At 36.9% G+C, this 13841-nt stretch overlaps 1 protein-coding gene across 5 annotated transcripts in view; it reads right to left on the reverse strand.

Annotated features, from left to right (window-relative positions):
* Window positions 1-11994, reverse strand: part of LOC306857142 (fibulin-2-like) — a 59103-nt gene extending 47109 nt beyond the window's left edge. For all 5 annotated transcript variants that reach the window (XM_079396875.1, XM_079396877.1, XM_079396876.1 and 2 more), the window contains exons 1-2: window positions 11926-11994; window positions 7925-9854 (exon numbers count right to left, since the gene is read on the reverse strand). In XM_079396875.1, the coding sequence (XP_079253001.1) occupies window positions 7925-9752 (1828 nt within the window). In that variant the 5' untranslated portion in view covers window positions 9753-9854; window positions 11926-11994. The remainder of the gene's footprint in view (window positions 1-7924; window positions 9855-11925) is intronic.
* Window positions 11995-13841: the final 1847 nt, after the last annotated feature.

Raw genomic sequence — 13841 nt, forward strand, 5'->3', positions numbered from 1 at the left:
ATCAAATTTCCTTTCCTGTTTGAATCAGGAATTTCAATGAGAACCTCTATGTTAGTTAGAAAATACAAAATAGAAACATCAACATTGTGCATGCATCATTATGATATATTCCACATACAAACAATGACTGTACATCATCAGCGAGTCGGTGTTTTAAGAAAACTGACATGTTTCCTGTTGTTTGGACTTCAAACACAACACTGAGGACCTAAACAGTTCTAACAAGACCCAGAAACCTTTGTTGGAGCCATGTGGAATGAATTAAAATATGGTAAAATTTGTATATTTTCCAATATATATAGAATAAACAAACCAACAGGGAATAGGAGACGCATATAAAATCTCCAGGACTTCCAAACATTAAACATGACGGCTATTCAAAATGATTAAAAACCTCACTGCATACTCTGAGACTAATGACAAATGTCACTTCATAGGGGACACGATTTAAAATCTGAGCACTCTGCTTGGTTGTGACATCTCAGACAGTTTTAACGGTGACAAATACACTCCCAAACACTGACACAGGGCCACTAGCTTGCAAAGTACATCACTTTGACATTAAGCACTGGAGGGGCGTTGAACACTGGCTTTATTTCTGGCTGCATTTCAGCACAGGGCCCCAAACGTACATTTTTCCATGTACTTCTAAATGTGCAGCATACTCATAGCTGTTTGTTTTTTTTAATAAACAATATCTATGAACTCAGTGCTTTGAACAAGTGCCTGAAGCTTTTCAATTTTAAGCGAGCATGCCAAGCTGCTCTCCGCTCATGAATGAAAATCGATTTCTTCTAAATTAGTAGACTTATTCTCACATTACCCCTGTTGAGTGGTCTCCATTTTTTGTTTTTCTAAACCAACTAATGGTAAAGCACAGCACAAATAGGTTTGAGAAAAAATAACAGTGGCTTGCCATGGAAATTAGACATGGACATAATGCAAAACCAATACCATGATATCTTCTGGTCATCCCTTTCTATTCTGTCATTATAATAATTGGCGCACTTGTAATGGCAAACGGCGCTTCATACTTTATCTTACACCTCTGAGCCGCATATGAATTCCTTGTTATTTTTGTTACTCTTGCCTATGAAAAGCATTATCATCTTTCTAAGTTCCCCTTTAAGCAAAAATAAATAAATTATTTGATTAAAACAATCATAGAAAAACAAATAGAAAAGAAAAACACCACATTTATGTATATAAATATTAATTAAAATACTATTTTTGCATTCAAAAGCATTTGAGTAGGCCTCATTATTTGAGAGTCATTTCACTCTTTGCTCATGTTAACTCTTATAAAATCTGTAAACTTATGTATATAACAACCAGCTTTATTAAATTCAGCATCTCCTCCTCCCGTCATTCTTCTGTAAATTACAATACTCAAGACATCCTTTGATAATTGTACTAAAAGCCGTCAGATGCATAATGCATTTCCCGGGACAACGAACTCCTGGGCTTTGTTGGTTAAATTCTACATAAAGTCTCTTTGTTTAACAAGTCTAATCTCTTGCAGTGACCTGTATCCCCCCATCCGGTTCTCAGCACTCCATCGAGTTGTTCGCGTTGGGTAATCTATCACTCTCAGGAACACGTCAACACGATTTTGTGTACAAAGGAACATCCAGGAAAGAGGCTGAGGCGTAGCTGGCATGTCTCAGAGAATTGTGCATTTCTGCTAATATGAAAGAGTACAAAGAGGAATTAGTCTGCAGTCCTGCATTCCAGCACTTGCATTCCAGGTCAAGTAATTTCCTATTCTGCTAAGCGATATCACTGCTAATGTCACACAAATGGTTTCTGCATACTACGCAGTAATAAACTGAATGATTTAAGGAATGGACAAAATTTGAGATATGAAACCCTTAAACAGAAAGGCTAGTGTTGTAGGTGATACGGTAGGTGGTCATAGTCTTACTGGTCCAAGTCAATAGGCATATTATCAATAGGCAAAGTCAAAACATATTATTTAAAATATAAACAATGTATAATTTTCGAACAAAAAAATTAACATTGTTATATATAATAAAATAACAAATATAATAGATAATACTTAAAATATAAATAATATATGATATATTTTAAAAAGTGAGCATATACTAATAGCAAGCACGCAAAATCAGTTCTATAATAAAGGCAGACAAAGTCATCAACACCAGCAGAATGACTCAGCAGATGGAATTACATTACTGTCATAATCTGAATCTTTAACCAATAATCTTTTCATTTCCTGGGAACGATTACTGTCTGCCGCAGTGCTGCACCTGCCACAAATGCAACATCCAATAAAATGATTGGATCTGGACAAATCAACAGCCTAAATAATTTCAGAAATATGAAACCTCCCCCAAAAATATGCGCTACCATAGTTAGTAGACATTTCTGCAAAGACATACCAATATGAGGTTCTTTCTTCTGCCGAACACAAAATATATATTTTGAATAATGTTGGTAACCAACGAAATTCTGTGGAAGTCAATGGCTACCAGCAACTGTTTGGTTACCAGCATTCTTCAAAATATCTTCTATTGTGTTCAACAGCAGAGAGAGATCTGTTCTTTTTGGGCAGACCTTCTACTTATAAAGAACAAGCGACACACATTACAAATTACACCATTTTGTTTCTAATGAGCCACAACTGCACTTCTAGCAGTTGCACTTCAGTAGCACTTCAAGTAAGAGGAGATCTAAAGACCAAGGTTAGCCAGACTCTTAGTTTTTTATAATGAGATAGGCTTGTGTGAGCTACTTCTAACACGATTATACTCCATCATTATTTTAAATGTTGAGACTATAATGCCAGCCACTTTTGTCTAACCTCACATACGTATGATAAACAAACCCTTTGTTAAGTTATTGATTGTGGAAGAGGGCCATTATTCCACATTGTTGCAAGCGATCCCTATCTTAATTGCTTGTCAAAATACAATCAACTCCCTATGTTGATTTCTTATGGCATTAAAGCAGCTGATGAGTGATTTTCCAAAACAGACCTTTCACTTACTAATATCAAACTCAAAATAGTTGCAAATATCCATGAGAGCAAATATTTCCATAAGGTGAAATGGAAAACATAATGCAGAACAAAGAAATAAAACAAAAGAAGGAAAGCCCCAAGCATGCCTGCATGTCCAACTGCATTCCCAAAGAAGCTAAAAAAAAACTTAAATAAAGTAAAGGCAGAACTGACCAACAAGCCAGCTTTGCTATGAATGTGCATGAAATTGGCATCAGGAAATGTGACATTATTCACTTCCCCCGAAAAAATCTCATACGGGGTTTGTATTTTAAATGCCCTGCTTCAGTGGCTTTCTTGAATATTTTTCTTTCAGAAAGAGTCATGGCAGCTTTTCTACTCTATCTGTTAACTGAGAATAGAGAATTACTCCCATATTTCAGGGGGAACAAAAAGAACCAAAGATGCAGAGAGAATAAAGGGCAATTTCTCAAGGACAGTAAAACATTAAGACACTGGCAAAAACCCAAACACACAGACCTACTCATATTTCCTATAGCAAGGGCTACTTGAACAGAAACACATGATTGGTCAGTTTTCTTGTGCTGGTATATGAGTGTGCACTTGAAACAAAAATACAGCATGGAGACCTTCAGTTAGGAAAGAACGGGTTGTGAATGTATGGACGATTTTTGGTAATTGCAGTGTTTTCTGAGGCATTCTGGGCCCATGGGATTTGAGAAATCACTTCTGCTGAGAGCAGCACCCAGTCGTCTGGCTTCTAGAAGCAATAACTGGACCTTTTCAACCATTCTGTGAAATGATGTATTCTCACGGTGACTTCAAATCATCCAGTCACGCTAGGCATAAGGACAGGGTTTAAAAGAGCATCTCATATTTCTCCTAACTCAAAAGGCCCTGAACTTTAGTTTTTTCTTCATACCATACTGATATAGAAAATTCATGCCAATTACAAAGACTATGCAGCCAGTAATTTTCTGGTATGATAAAATCTCTGTGCTGTAATGTCATAGGCTGATTGCTGCTTGCCAGAAATTTTTTCATTGGCTTAAAGTTCTACGGTTTTTAGTTCTTTTATTTCTGTTCACTTTGAGGCTATGCAGTTGTGTACTTGACAAAATGAACTTTTAGCAGATATACTACCCCAAAACAGCAAAGATTCATGAAATTGATCAAAAGTGACATTAAAGACATTTATAATGTTACAAAATATTTATATATTACATATTGTTTACCTCATCTACATTATTCAGCAGTTTTCATGGAAACTAGGCTGCAATCATGAGTCATTCACAAGATGTCACAGTTATGATGTCACCACATTAGCATATGACCACCCCCATATAAACATATTATTTAAATATTAATGGATACTCTGTATTCAGCAACATGCAGTAAAATTACAGTAAAAATACAGTAATATTGTGTGACATTATTACAGTTTGATCCTTCAGAAATTGTACTAATATGCTAATTTGGTGCACAAGAAACATTTTTTTCTTGCTGCTTAAAATTTGTGTGGAAGCCATATATGGAAACCATGACCTTGGCTGACATTATAAGCATACTCCAGGGGAAAATAATAAAATGTTACAAAAAGATGGAAAACATTGACCAAAGAATAAAACATATGATAAACAAAATACATACACAATAATTAAGCATATCTTGCTTATTTTCTTCTCGTATTCTGAAACCTTTGGCTGCAAAACACAAAACTACTAGTATCTCTAAAATATGAAGACGTCATATTCTGAATGTGGATCTGCATGCATTATGGACAGAAAAAACTCAGTAGATATCTTATTCATGGATGATTGTAAGAGCCAATCATCAGCAATTTACATTGGGCAGAATATAGGCTTTGAAGCTGACAGGCAAAATTCAAATTAATGTGCATTTCAACACCATAAAATCCACTATGCAAGAGGATCGCTGCCATTTGTCTTAGCACAAACTCAAATTTTCAAGGATGCAGAAAGCATTCATAAGCCACAATGATCTGTTTGTTCGATTCCATATGTTTGGGACTCAGAAAACACAGAGGCCATTCATCTCAGAAATCACCAAATCTATCGAAGTCTCACACATACAAAATCTTTCTGGCATCAGCTCTTGGGAAAAGCAGCCAACATTATTAAAAGGAAGTACCCATCTTTCTAGTTTAAACATCGCTGATTTGTTAAGAGAGAATAACAGGAATTTTAATGCTCAAGTAATACATTATTAGTAGTGATGAGTTGCATTGTGTTGCCATATGAGCATTTGATGCATCACACAACTTTAGTAGTTTGTCTATGTGCAATATATTTTTAAATCTTGACTTTATTAAACACTTCAAATTATCAAATCAGTAAGGATTCAGGATAAGACAGGATCACAAATCGCTGCATTACTACTAGCAGTAAACATTCAGATGTAAAAGAGGATATCAACAAAGTGCTACGGTTCTCACTATACCAAGACAACCACGTGCACATACACACATATTAGCACTAGTATCTTTTCATCCCAACCAAATAGGAGACCAGTGTTTGGTCTTTAGTTAGTGTTGATTTTGATTCATATTCTTGATTTCCTCCACAAATTCCATTTTCGATCAATCTGATCATGCTGATAGTCTGTTTAAAATGGTGCATTCATGCGATTAGCATATTATGCTTATATGGAGCTCAATCTTAGAGTGAGAGAACACAGCTGCTCCGACTTTCAAAATAAAAATGGTTCACATATTCCAGCTGGAATTACATCAAATACTCTCCTTTAATTATTGCCTTGGTTCAAGGAGAAACTGATCAATAAAACTTCACAGCAGACACTCCATAAGCCCTTAAATGCATGTTTAACCCTCCCCGTCCTGTGTTTTAACTTTAAAAACTTCTATATAGTCATGCTTAGGATTTTGCCATGGCTTAACAGGGCTAAAGCAGTTTTTTTTAGTGACAAAAAACATGGTTCCTAACTAAAAGTTTCCCATTGGACGATGCTTATCTCCATTGCATAGATTCGTGATTGGCGGGCGAGATGCATCATGCAACACAAACAGTCTAGGCTGCTGCCTCTGAACCTCTGACTTTAAATTCAGTGCACATGTTGGTAATGCCAGTATGCACAAAACGATAAACTGCTTTCCTGTCAAACATATTATCAGTAAAGTATGCCTCCACTTTCCCTGATTATCATACTTATCCAATGCAGAAAGGCAAACTGTTGAGAGCTCCAAGTGTTTCTATCCGGTAAGAGCTGTTTATTTTGAGCAATGGCCAACTGGCATCCTGCAAGATAACTAATTCCTCTCCTTATCTAACTAATTGTGCAATGTTGCCTTTTGGTTGAAGTAGCCTTGTCACAATGATCTGGACTGACCCTTCCAGTCTAAGACTGAGAGGGTAAACTTTTACAAGCATTACTCTAGAACGTCTTGTCTAATCTTCACTAATTGTCTAGTTCACTAATCTTACAGAGACAAGCTGTGACCGTGCCTAAACAATGAAAGATAGACAAGACAAATCGGTCTGATCCTGGCAGCCAAACAGTAACTAAACAATAAGAAACGATAACGAATTGAGTTATTCGATGCTATTCAAAAGGTTACGACTATCAATGTTATGCAAACAACAGTTCTAGAAAAACAAGAAACAGAACCATTCGTCATTTCATAAAACTTCTGGAATAAAACTGAAAATCCTACATGGGTGAATGTCATTAAAACATGTCCAGGTCATATTTCACTCCAAAATCAAATCAAATAATTATTGTACCAAAAGAAAATAAAGCCTATTATCAAGAATGTTCGCATTGTGACATTATTTTCATGACAATTAAACATACTCATACTCCATCATACTTTTTTTTACTGTCTTGCAGCAAGAAACATCAGCATTTAAAGGTACTAAAAGAAATACCACTATGATCAAATATTTAAATACTTTACAATTTAAATAATGTATATGTAATATATATTATAGTAGGTAATCATATAAATGCTAAATTATTTCTTCCTTTTAATTTTGCAATGAAATATGACCTTGGCATGTTCTTGTCATATTCACCCACTGTATTGGAATTACTGTCACAGTACAATATATTATTATTATTATTATAACAGCCAAAAACATTTCACTATTATAGTCTAACCTCACCATCTGAACCTATAAAAAATCTGAAGCCAGTGATTTTGTCACGCGATACTTAGAAGGCACTGGGAACATATTGAGTTACCTTGGTGCCTCATTCAAAGGCCCAATTAAATATTTCTGTTCCAGTGCAAGTCAAGACGAATTATGCAGACAAAACCTATAAACACCTTTTGGTTCAAAGTCACAAGTCATTTTCCAGTCAATGGTGTGTTTATAGCTAGCAATGTTTTCTGCTAATTGAAGCTTTGAGCGTGCTAAATGACACAAGGGTGTTAGGTGGTGTGTGAGTGAATATGATGACTGAGCCAGGAGGATGTTCCCAGCGGGTGCGGTGTTTGGCTTCACGATCCAGACAGCCCCCCTGAGTTGAATATTTATGCTCCAGCTCACAACTCCAGGGACTAGCAAAAGTCCTTACCTTATACATGTTGAAATCAAACATGACAGCAAACAGTTTTCCTAAGCGCTAGGTGATACCAAAAATACTTTAATTGGTACCCTGCCATGTGATCTGTGAAAACAAGCCACCGTAGACATCTCGAGAGGGGCTTGTTTGTTTTGTCTTGTCGTACAGCAGGGTGCAATGCCCGGTGTGTTCCCCGGCAATGTATTAAAGTCATCTTTACACAGTGTGATTGTCTATGGCACGTTGCCAAGCACTCAAAATAAGAGTTTATGGTACCAGGCGAATGTCAATTATAAATCACATTAGCATTAATTATGCACTAAAACTCTTCAGCATAAAGATCAAGTTCAGCACTTGAAATACTGAATAATTGACATGCATTGCTTGTTAACTCACCCTCCTCCATCCTAGAATGAGTTGTGAGGGTGTTGTCTGCCTCTTCCTCCTCCTCTCTGAAATTAAACAAACTGTAGGACTGTTTGTTTGAAGGTGGGCTGGTTGGACTGAACTCAACTGAAGAAAACAATTGCCACTGATGTTTCCCCTCAAACTCTGTGTTGTGTTCTCCTAGGGTCTGTACATGTTCTGCTCCAGGTTTTTGGAGCTCAAGGGGTTTTATGTGTTCTACAAGATGTTGTTTGTGGTCTACAGAAGGTTCTCTGTGGTCCACTGAGAGCCTTTTGTGTTCCTCTTCAAGTTTTGCTTCTGATTTTCCATGTTCTGTTAAAGTTTTGGTAGGGATGGTCACACTTTGCTTAACAGGACTTGGACTGCTTAGGATATGTTCATTCTGAATGCCATCAGTGCTAGTAGTTTCATTCAAAACAGCTGCTTTTTTCTTACTAGACCCTCTTGATATGGTTTCCCCTTGTTTGGAGCCATCTGTTTCCACAGTATTGGGGTTAAAGTGAATTGAATGAATTTGACTCTCGGATACACGGTCCAAAAAGGTCTGTGATGAAGTTGTGGTTTTTCGAAGCAGAGATGTAGTTTGCTCAACAGCCATCGGAGAGTCAGTAACCATTTCACTATATGTGGTGTGTTCCTGTGAGGTATATGCATCCCCATCAGTAGTTTCCGAAGGAAATTCAAGCTGTTCATCATCTGTTAAGGCCTCTTGATTAGAGTTGTCTTTATAAAGACTAAAGCTCTGGATCTCTGAGGTATCTTTATGAGTGACGAATCCCACTCTGTTTGTAGTTTCCACAGGAAGGATGAATTGTTCCCGGTCTGTTTTATATTTCAGAGGGCTGAATAGCTCGTTTTTTGGTTTGTCGTTATGAATGTCGATTCTCATCCTGTCAGTAATGTCCTTATGGAAAGGAAACTGCGGCCTGTCTGTTGTGGACTTACGAATACCAAACATCTCCCTCAGCTCTTGCTTGGCTCCCCTGTGCACACCCTGGTGGGGGGTAAAATTATCTGAAGGAGATGCAGAGATGATGGATGACTCTGTGGGAGCAGCAAAATTATGCAGAGAAGGAGCTAAGGAATCAGTGGGTGAATAATCATAGTCTTCTTCATTCACATCCTTCTCATCTACATTTCCCATACGTTGCTTAAAAGGACGATTGCTATCGCCGTGTAAGGAAAAGTGTTTGTTAAAGGGACCTCTGGAGCCTTGAGGGTTAAAAATGTGTTGTATCGGGTCTCTGTATCGTCTCGCTGACGTGCTGTCATCAGCTGTTGTGGTTAACATGGGTTTTGAAGCGTGATTTGGGTCACAGTTTGGAACCGGATAACACATTAGGTCTCCACCTTCATTTGGGCAGTGGCATACTTGGCAAGGGTCAATTTGGAATGAGTGTCCGGCTTCGTACTTCTGCCCCTCGTTAACACATCCAACTCTTTCACACTGAATGCACCCGTCCGACGGTTCTGACAATGCTATGCAGTTGGCCGGAAGCTCAGGACATGGAATAAAATGGCAGCTGATCCGTCCGCCTCCTTGAGGACAGGAGCATTCAGTACTTCCAAAGTCCACAAAGTACGACTCACCTTCTGGAACCTTGCCGGTTTTGAAGCCAGCACTGATGCAGTCGTAATACTGGTAACCCTCACACATGCAGCCCGTTTGCATGCATGTAGCACAACACGCTCCCGTGTCCAAAACCTCTTCAATGCAACTGCGCAATTCAGGGCAATTCACGCCAGTGCAATCCCTTTGACAAAGGCAGCCGGTTATACTTAGCAAAAACACAACGTTCAAGAGGCCATGGGCCATTTTGACTTGGTACCTGCTGATAAACGTCTCCAGTACAGTCCAACCTTTCCAAATCCCAAACAGTCAGCTCTCCTCTTGTGAAGTGCAAGCAGTCAGTCGAACCTTGAGAGAGAGATGCAAGTTAGAGAGCACTCTGAAAATTTCCTGTGGAGTTCTTCCAGCCAGCCCAAATTCAGTGTGTAAAAGCCAACATCTGGCTTCACAGTTGAGCTCACCCTTCTAAGACCATCCCACATTTTAAAATCACAGGGTTGTCCAAGCCTGATCTCATGAGCAAGTTTCCCCTTAATCATGAAGCACCAGCATTCAAGCTCATTACCATTACGCGACCGCCACACGAACAGTGTATTCAGCGGCATTAAATTTGTAATATTCCATTTGATGGGTCTTAAAAGCCTCACCACACCATACAATTTCTCTATTATTTTTGATTGCTTTTTCTGATTTGTTTGACATTTATGGGACAACTGTGATTTGCCTCAGTTAGTGCAGGTCTGTAATGAAGGAAGTCAGACTGAACTCTCATTTGCAAATAGCAAAGCCAACTGAAAGGACTCAAATTGAGGCATTCAGTACAGACACAAAGCCATTTTTGTAGTTGATGAGGTGTTTTGTGGGTTAAACATAGAGGGGATTTAAAATAATTCAGCAAAGCTGTGTTTTTCTGTTGTAGCAATGACTACAGCAGACTACAGAAGTACAAGTCTTGTTTCTAGCATTGTAAGCCATTTGTATTGAATTGCTTTCCATTCAGCAGCTGAGAAACATGTTCTGTTTACTTTGGAAAACCATTGGAGTCCCGAGGCCCTGAACATTTAGATTTCATGCCAGATGAAAGGAACTGCTTTAATTGTTTCCAAAAACACCATTAACCTTAATATCTTAAAGTCTGGGAAAAGTATTTGTCTCTACATGCCAACATGCCATTTGCAAGATCTAGTCTACCTTTGATTTACAAAAACAGGTCTGGCTGATTCTATAACCTGTATGAAGAGTTAAAGGTAGAGTTGTTATAAAACCTGTTTGATATTCTTTGTTCTGTGGGACACAAAAAGTGAAACTTAAAGGATGTTAGTGAATGATGACTAGAGATGTCAAGCTTCTAAAAAGATGATAATTCACTATAAAGCTACAGTAAAATTGTTCTGCATGATACAGTATAGTTGTTATGCACTACAAAATTTGGTATCTTTCATTAAAGAAGTGTCTGATCATTTAAAAATTTATTTATTTTTTTTAAATGAGTGATTTGTTAATGAATCAGATTGATCTATTCTCAAGTTCAACTCACTACGACGGTGCACATCTTGTGGTTAACAGCTTACTGTTTGGAAAGATTATTGAATGACAACCTAAATTTAGACACTGTTTCTAATACAAGCACCATATGACCTCAAAAAAAATAGTGCATTAGACATAGTTTTCAAAATTGTTATATTTTTCTTTCTATACAGAAGAAACACAGTCCGGTTTGGAATGACATGAGGGTGAGTAAATAATGAAAGAATTTTTATGTTTAGGTTGAACTATTATCAGTCTATAGAAATAAGACCAAAACTATTAATTTTTTTTTTTTATTATTAAATTGAGTATGTGTATTTTATCATTTTAAACATATAAAATGTTAAGAGGCAAATTAACTTAAAACGAACTACAAAGACAGCATGTGCCTCACAAACGTTGCAGATGCCTCTTTATAAAAAGGAACGTTATGATAACCACAGTTTCCGCCAAAACCCGGTGAAAAATTGGTAACTTGACAACATTGTCATCAAAAGAAAATAAATGAAATAAATGACAATTCTGAATAAATTATTATTGTTTTATAGTGGTAGCAATAACAAAATAAAGGACATGTTGGCGAAATCCGCGGTTATCTGGTAAACTATGGTAAGTGCTGTCAGAGAATAACTAATACGAAAGACACCTCAAGCGCGCGCTCAAGTTCCAAAAGTAGTACCACCTCTATTTTAGTTCAGCTTTTTTGCACAAAGGTAAAACCAGCTAAATAAACATTAAATACAACGTGCAGTCAATGTTGTCGGTCGTCTAACTTTACAAATCTGCCACTGCAACATTACACTTGTTTTGCAGAGCATATGTCTTCTAATACACGTGAGCAGCTCTTTTGCTGATGTTACAAAATAAAAAGCGTTAAAAACTGAGGTTTTACCTCGCTGGAGTCATGTTCTTCCGTGCGTCCATAGGTTAGAAGTTGCAGCCTACTAATTTGCCTTATCAAGCCTACACAGTGCAGCTTAGAGAGCGCTGAGGATTGTAAAGGGGAGGGACAAAGTTGGAGACCTCCATTCGTACATTAGCCTACCTACTTTCTGAAGCAGCCCATTCATTCAACCTCAACCATAAGACCATTAACGATTAATATTATTTTTATTTTTTTATTTTTAAGTACCACGTTATTTACTGAAAACTTAAAAATACATTAATTTAACGTTATTTAGGCAATGTTAAAATACATTTAGAATTAATGTTCCTCACATTTTATATTCCTTCAATTATTTTATTGAAATAATTGCACAATAAATTGATGTAGTCGTGAATACACAGGAAAAATATGTGCTTTACATGATGGACTCACAAACTACAATAAACAAATAAATACAAAAATATAAATGATGATGATGATGATTATGTAAACACAAACAAATGCATTGCATTCTTAATAAATCAATTAAAATACCCCTTGTCGTTTAATTCTTTTTAATATAAGACTTTGTTTTATGGTATTTACAAATAAATAGTAGCAGGCTAGCAGTCACCATTATTCTTTAATACAGGCTGTAGCTCTTGATAATCTTAGCTAAAAGACATTCAGCTCATGTCTGTAAAGCTCAGTTGAGTTTCTCAAACACTTTGTGTGAAATTCTTTACACCACAAACAAACCAAACTCAGGAAAGTTCCTCACTACATACAGTATAGGAGTTGTTTTTTTGCCTTGTTAAATTGCCTTGTTAAGTTTTCAGTTCAAAGCCAAGCCTGCTTTGGGCTTTTGGAAATCAACACCATGACAAGCCTGTCTTCTGTCCAAGATGCTGTTTTGAGCAGCGGCCATTTTCGTTCAAACAAAGAAGTTTATCTGCTTTTCCTGATAATTTGATTCATTTATGTTTAAAACACACATGTATGCATTATTCCCTCAGCATGCGCGTCCTACAGTACTTCTCTGTTCAGTGTGTTTGATCAGCGGTGAGCAGCACAGCTTTTAATGAGTATTCACGCTGTCAGCAAATTGTAGCAACAAATCGATCTGAATTCATTCATTATCAACAAGAATTGGGATTTCCAATGAGTGACAGTAATACAACATAGTTAAGGAGATCTTGTGCAAATGAGCAGTGATGCAGTGTGAAAACAACCAATGGAAGTGAAGACTGTTATTGGCCACCTGAAACAGTTATGAAGCCAACAACACAAACCTGGCAACCTCCGATGATATATTCTATACCAGCATACGCCCATTAGTCACTCAACTGGCTTCAGAAGTATTGTGTTTAACTCGTATGAGAACGGTCCAGAACAATCAGACTGTATGACATCATCAAAGGAATAATGTGAAATTATTCATATTGATTAAAAATTCCTCAGGAGAACTTTGCGATCTAATATGTGTTTCTCTAGAGTCTCGACAAAGTCCTCTTAGAAATCCAACAAAATTCTAATTTAATTCTCAGCTTTGCCATGAAATTCAGGAAGAACTGTTCCAAGCAAATACAGCACATATGACTCCATATTTCCAATTTCAAGTGTTTACAGGCCAGTACACAATGCAGCGAAACATTTGACATCATGGAAACTGTATACAAACATTTCAAGACATCCAGAAACCATTTCAAGGAGATCATTTAACACAAAGTGAGTATTACTTTTCTACATGGAAAAGTCTGGTATCAAAAAACTGACATATTTACCTGCATAAATTTCATTTCAAAATGATGGATTGATCAATTTTATTTAAATAATTTAAACCTGTGATTCCTAACATGGGGTACACTTCAAATCATCTAGTGTTTATTTATTTATTTATTTATTTTTAAGTTTCATTAAAACTATAAAACAGAAATTGCAAC

This window comes from Barbus barbus (assembly GCF_936440315.1).
Source record: "Barbus barbus genome assembly, chromosome: 37".
NCBI lineage: Eukaryota > Metazoa > Chordata > Actinopteri > Cypriniformes > Cyprinidae > Barbus > Barbus barbus.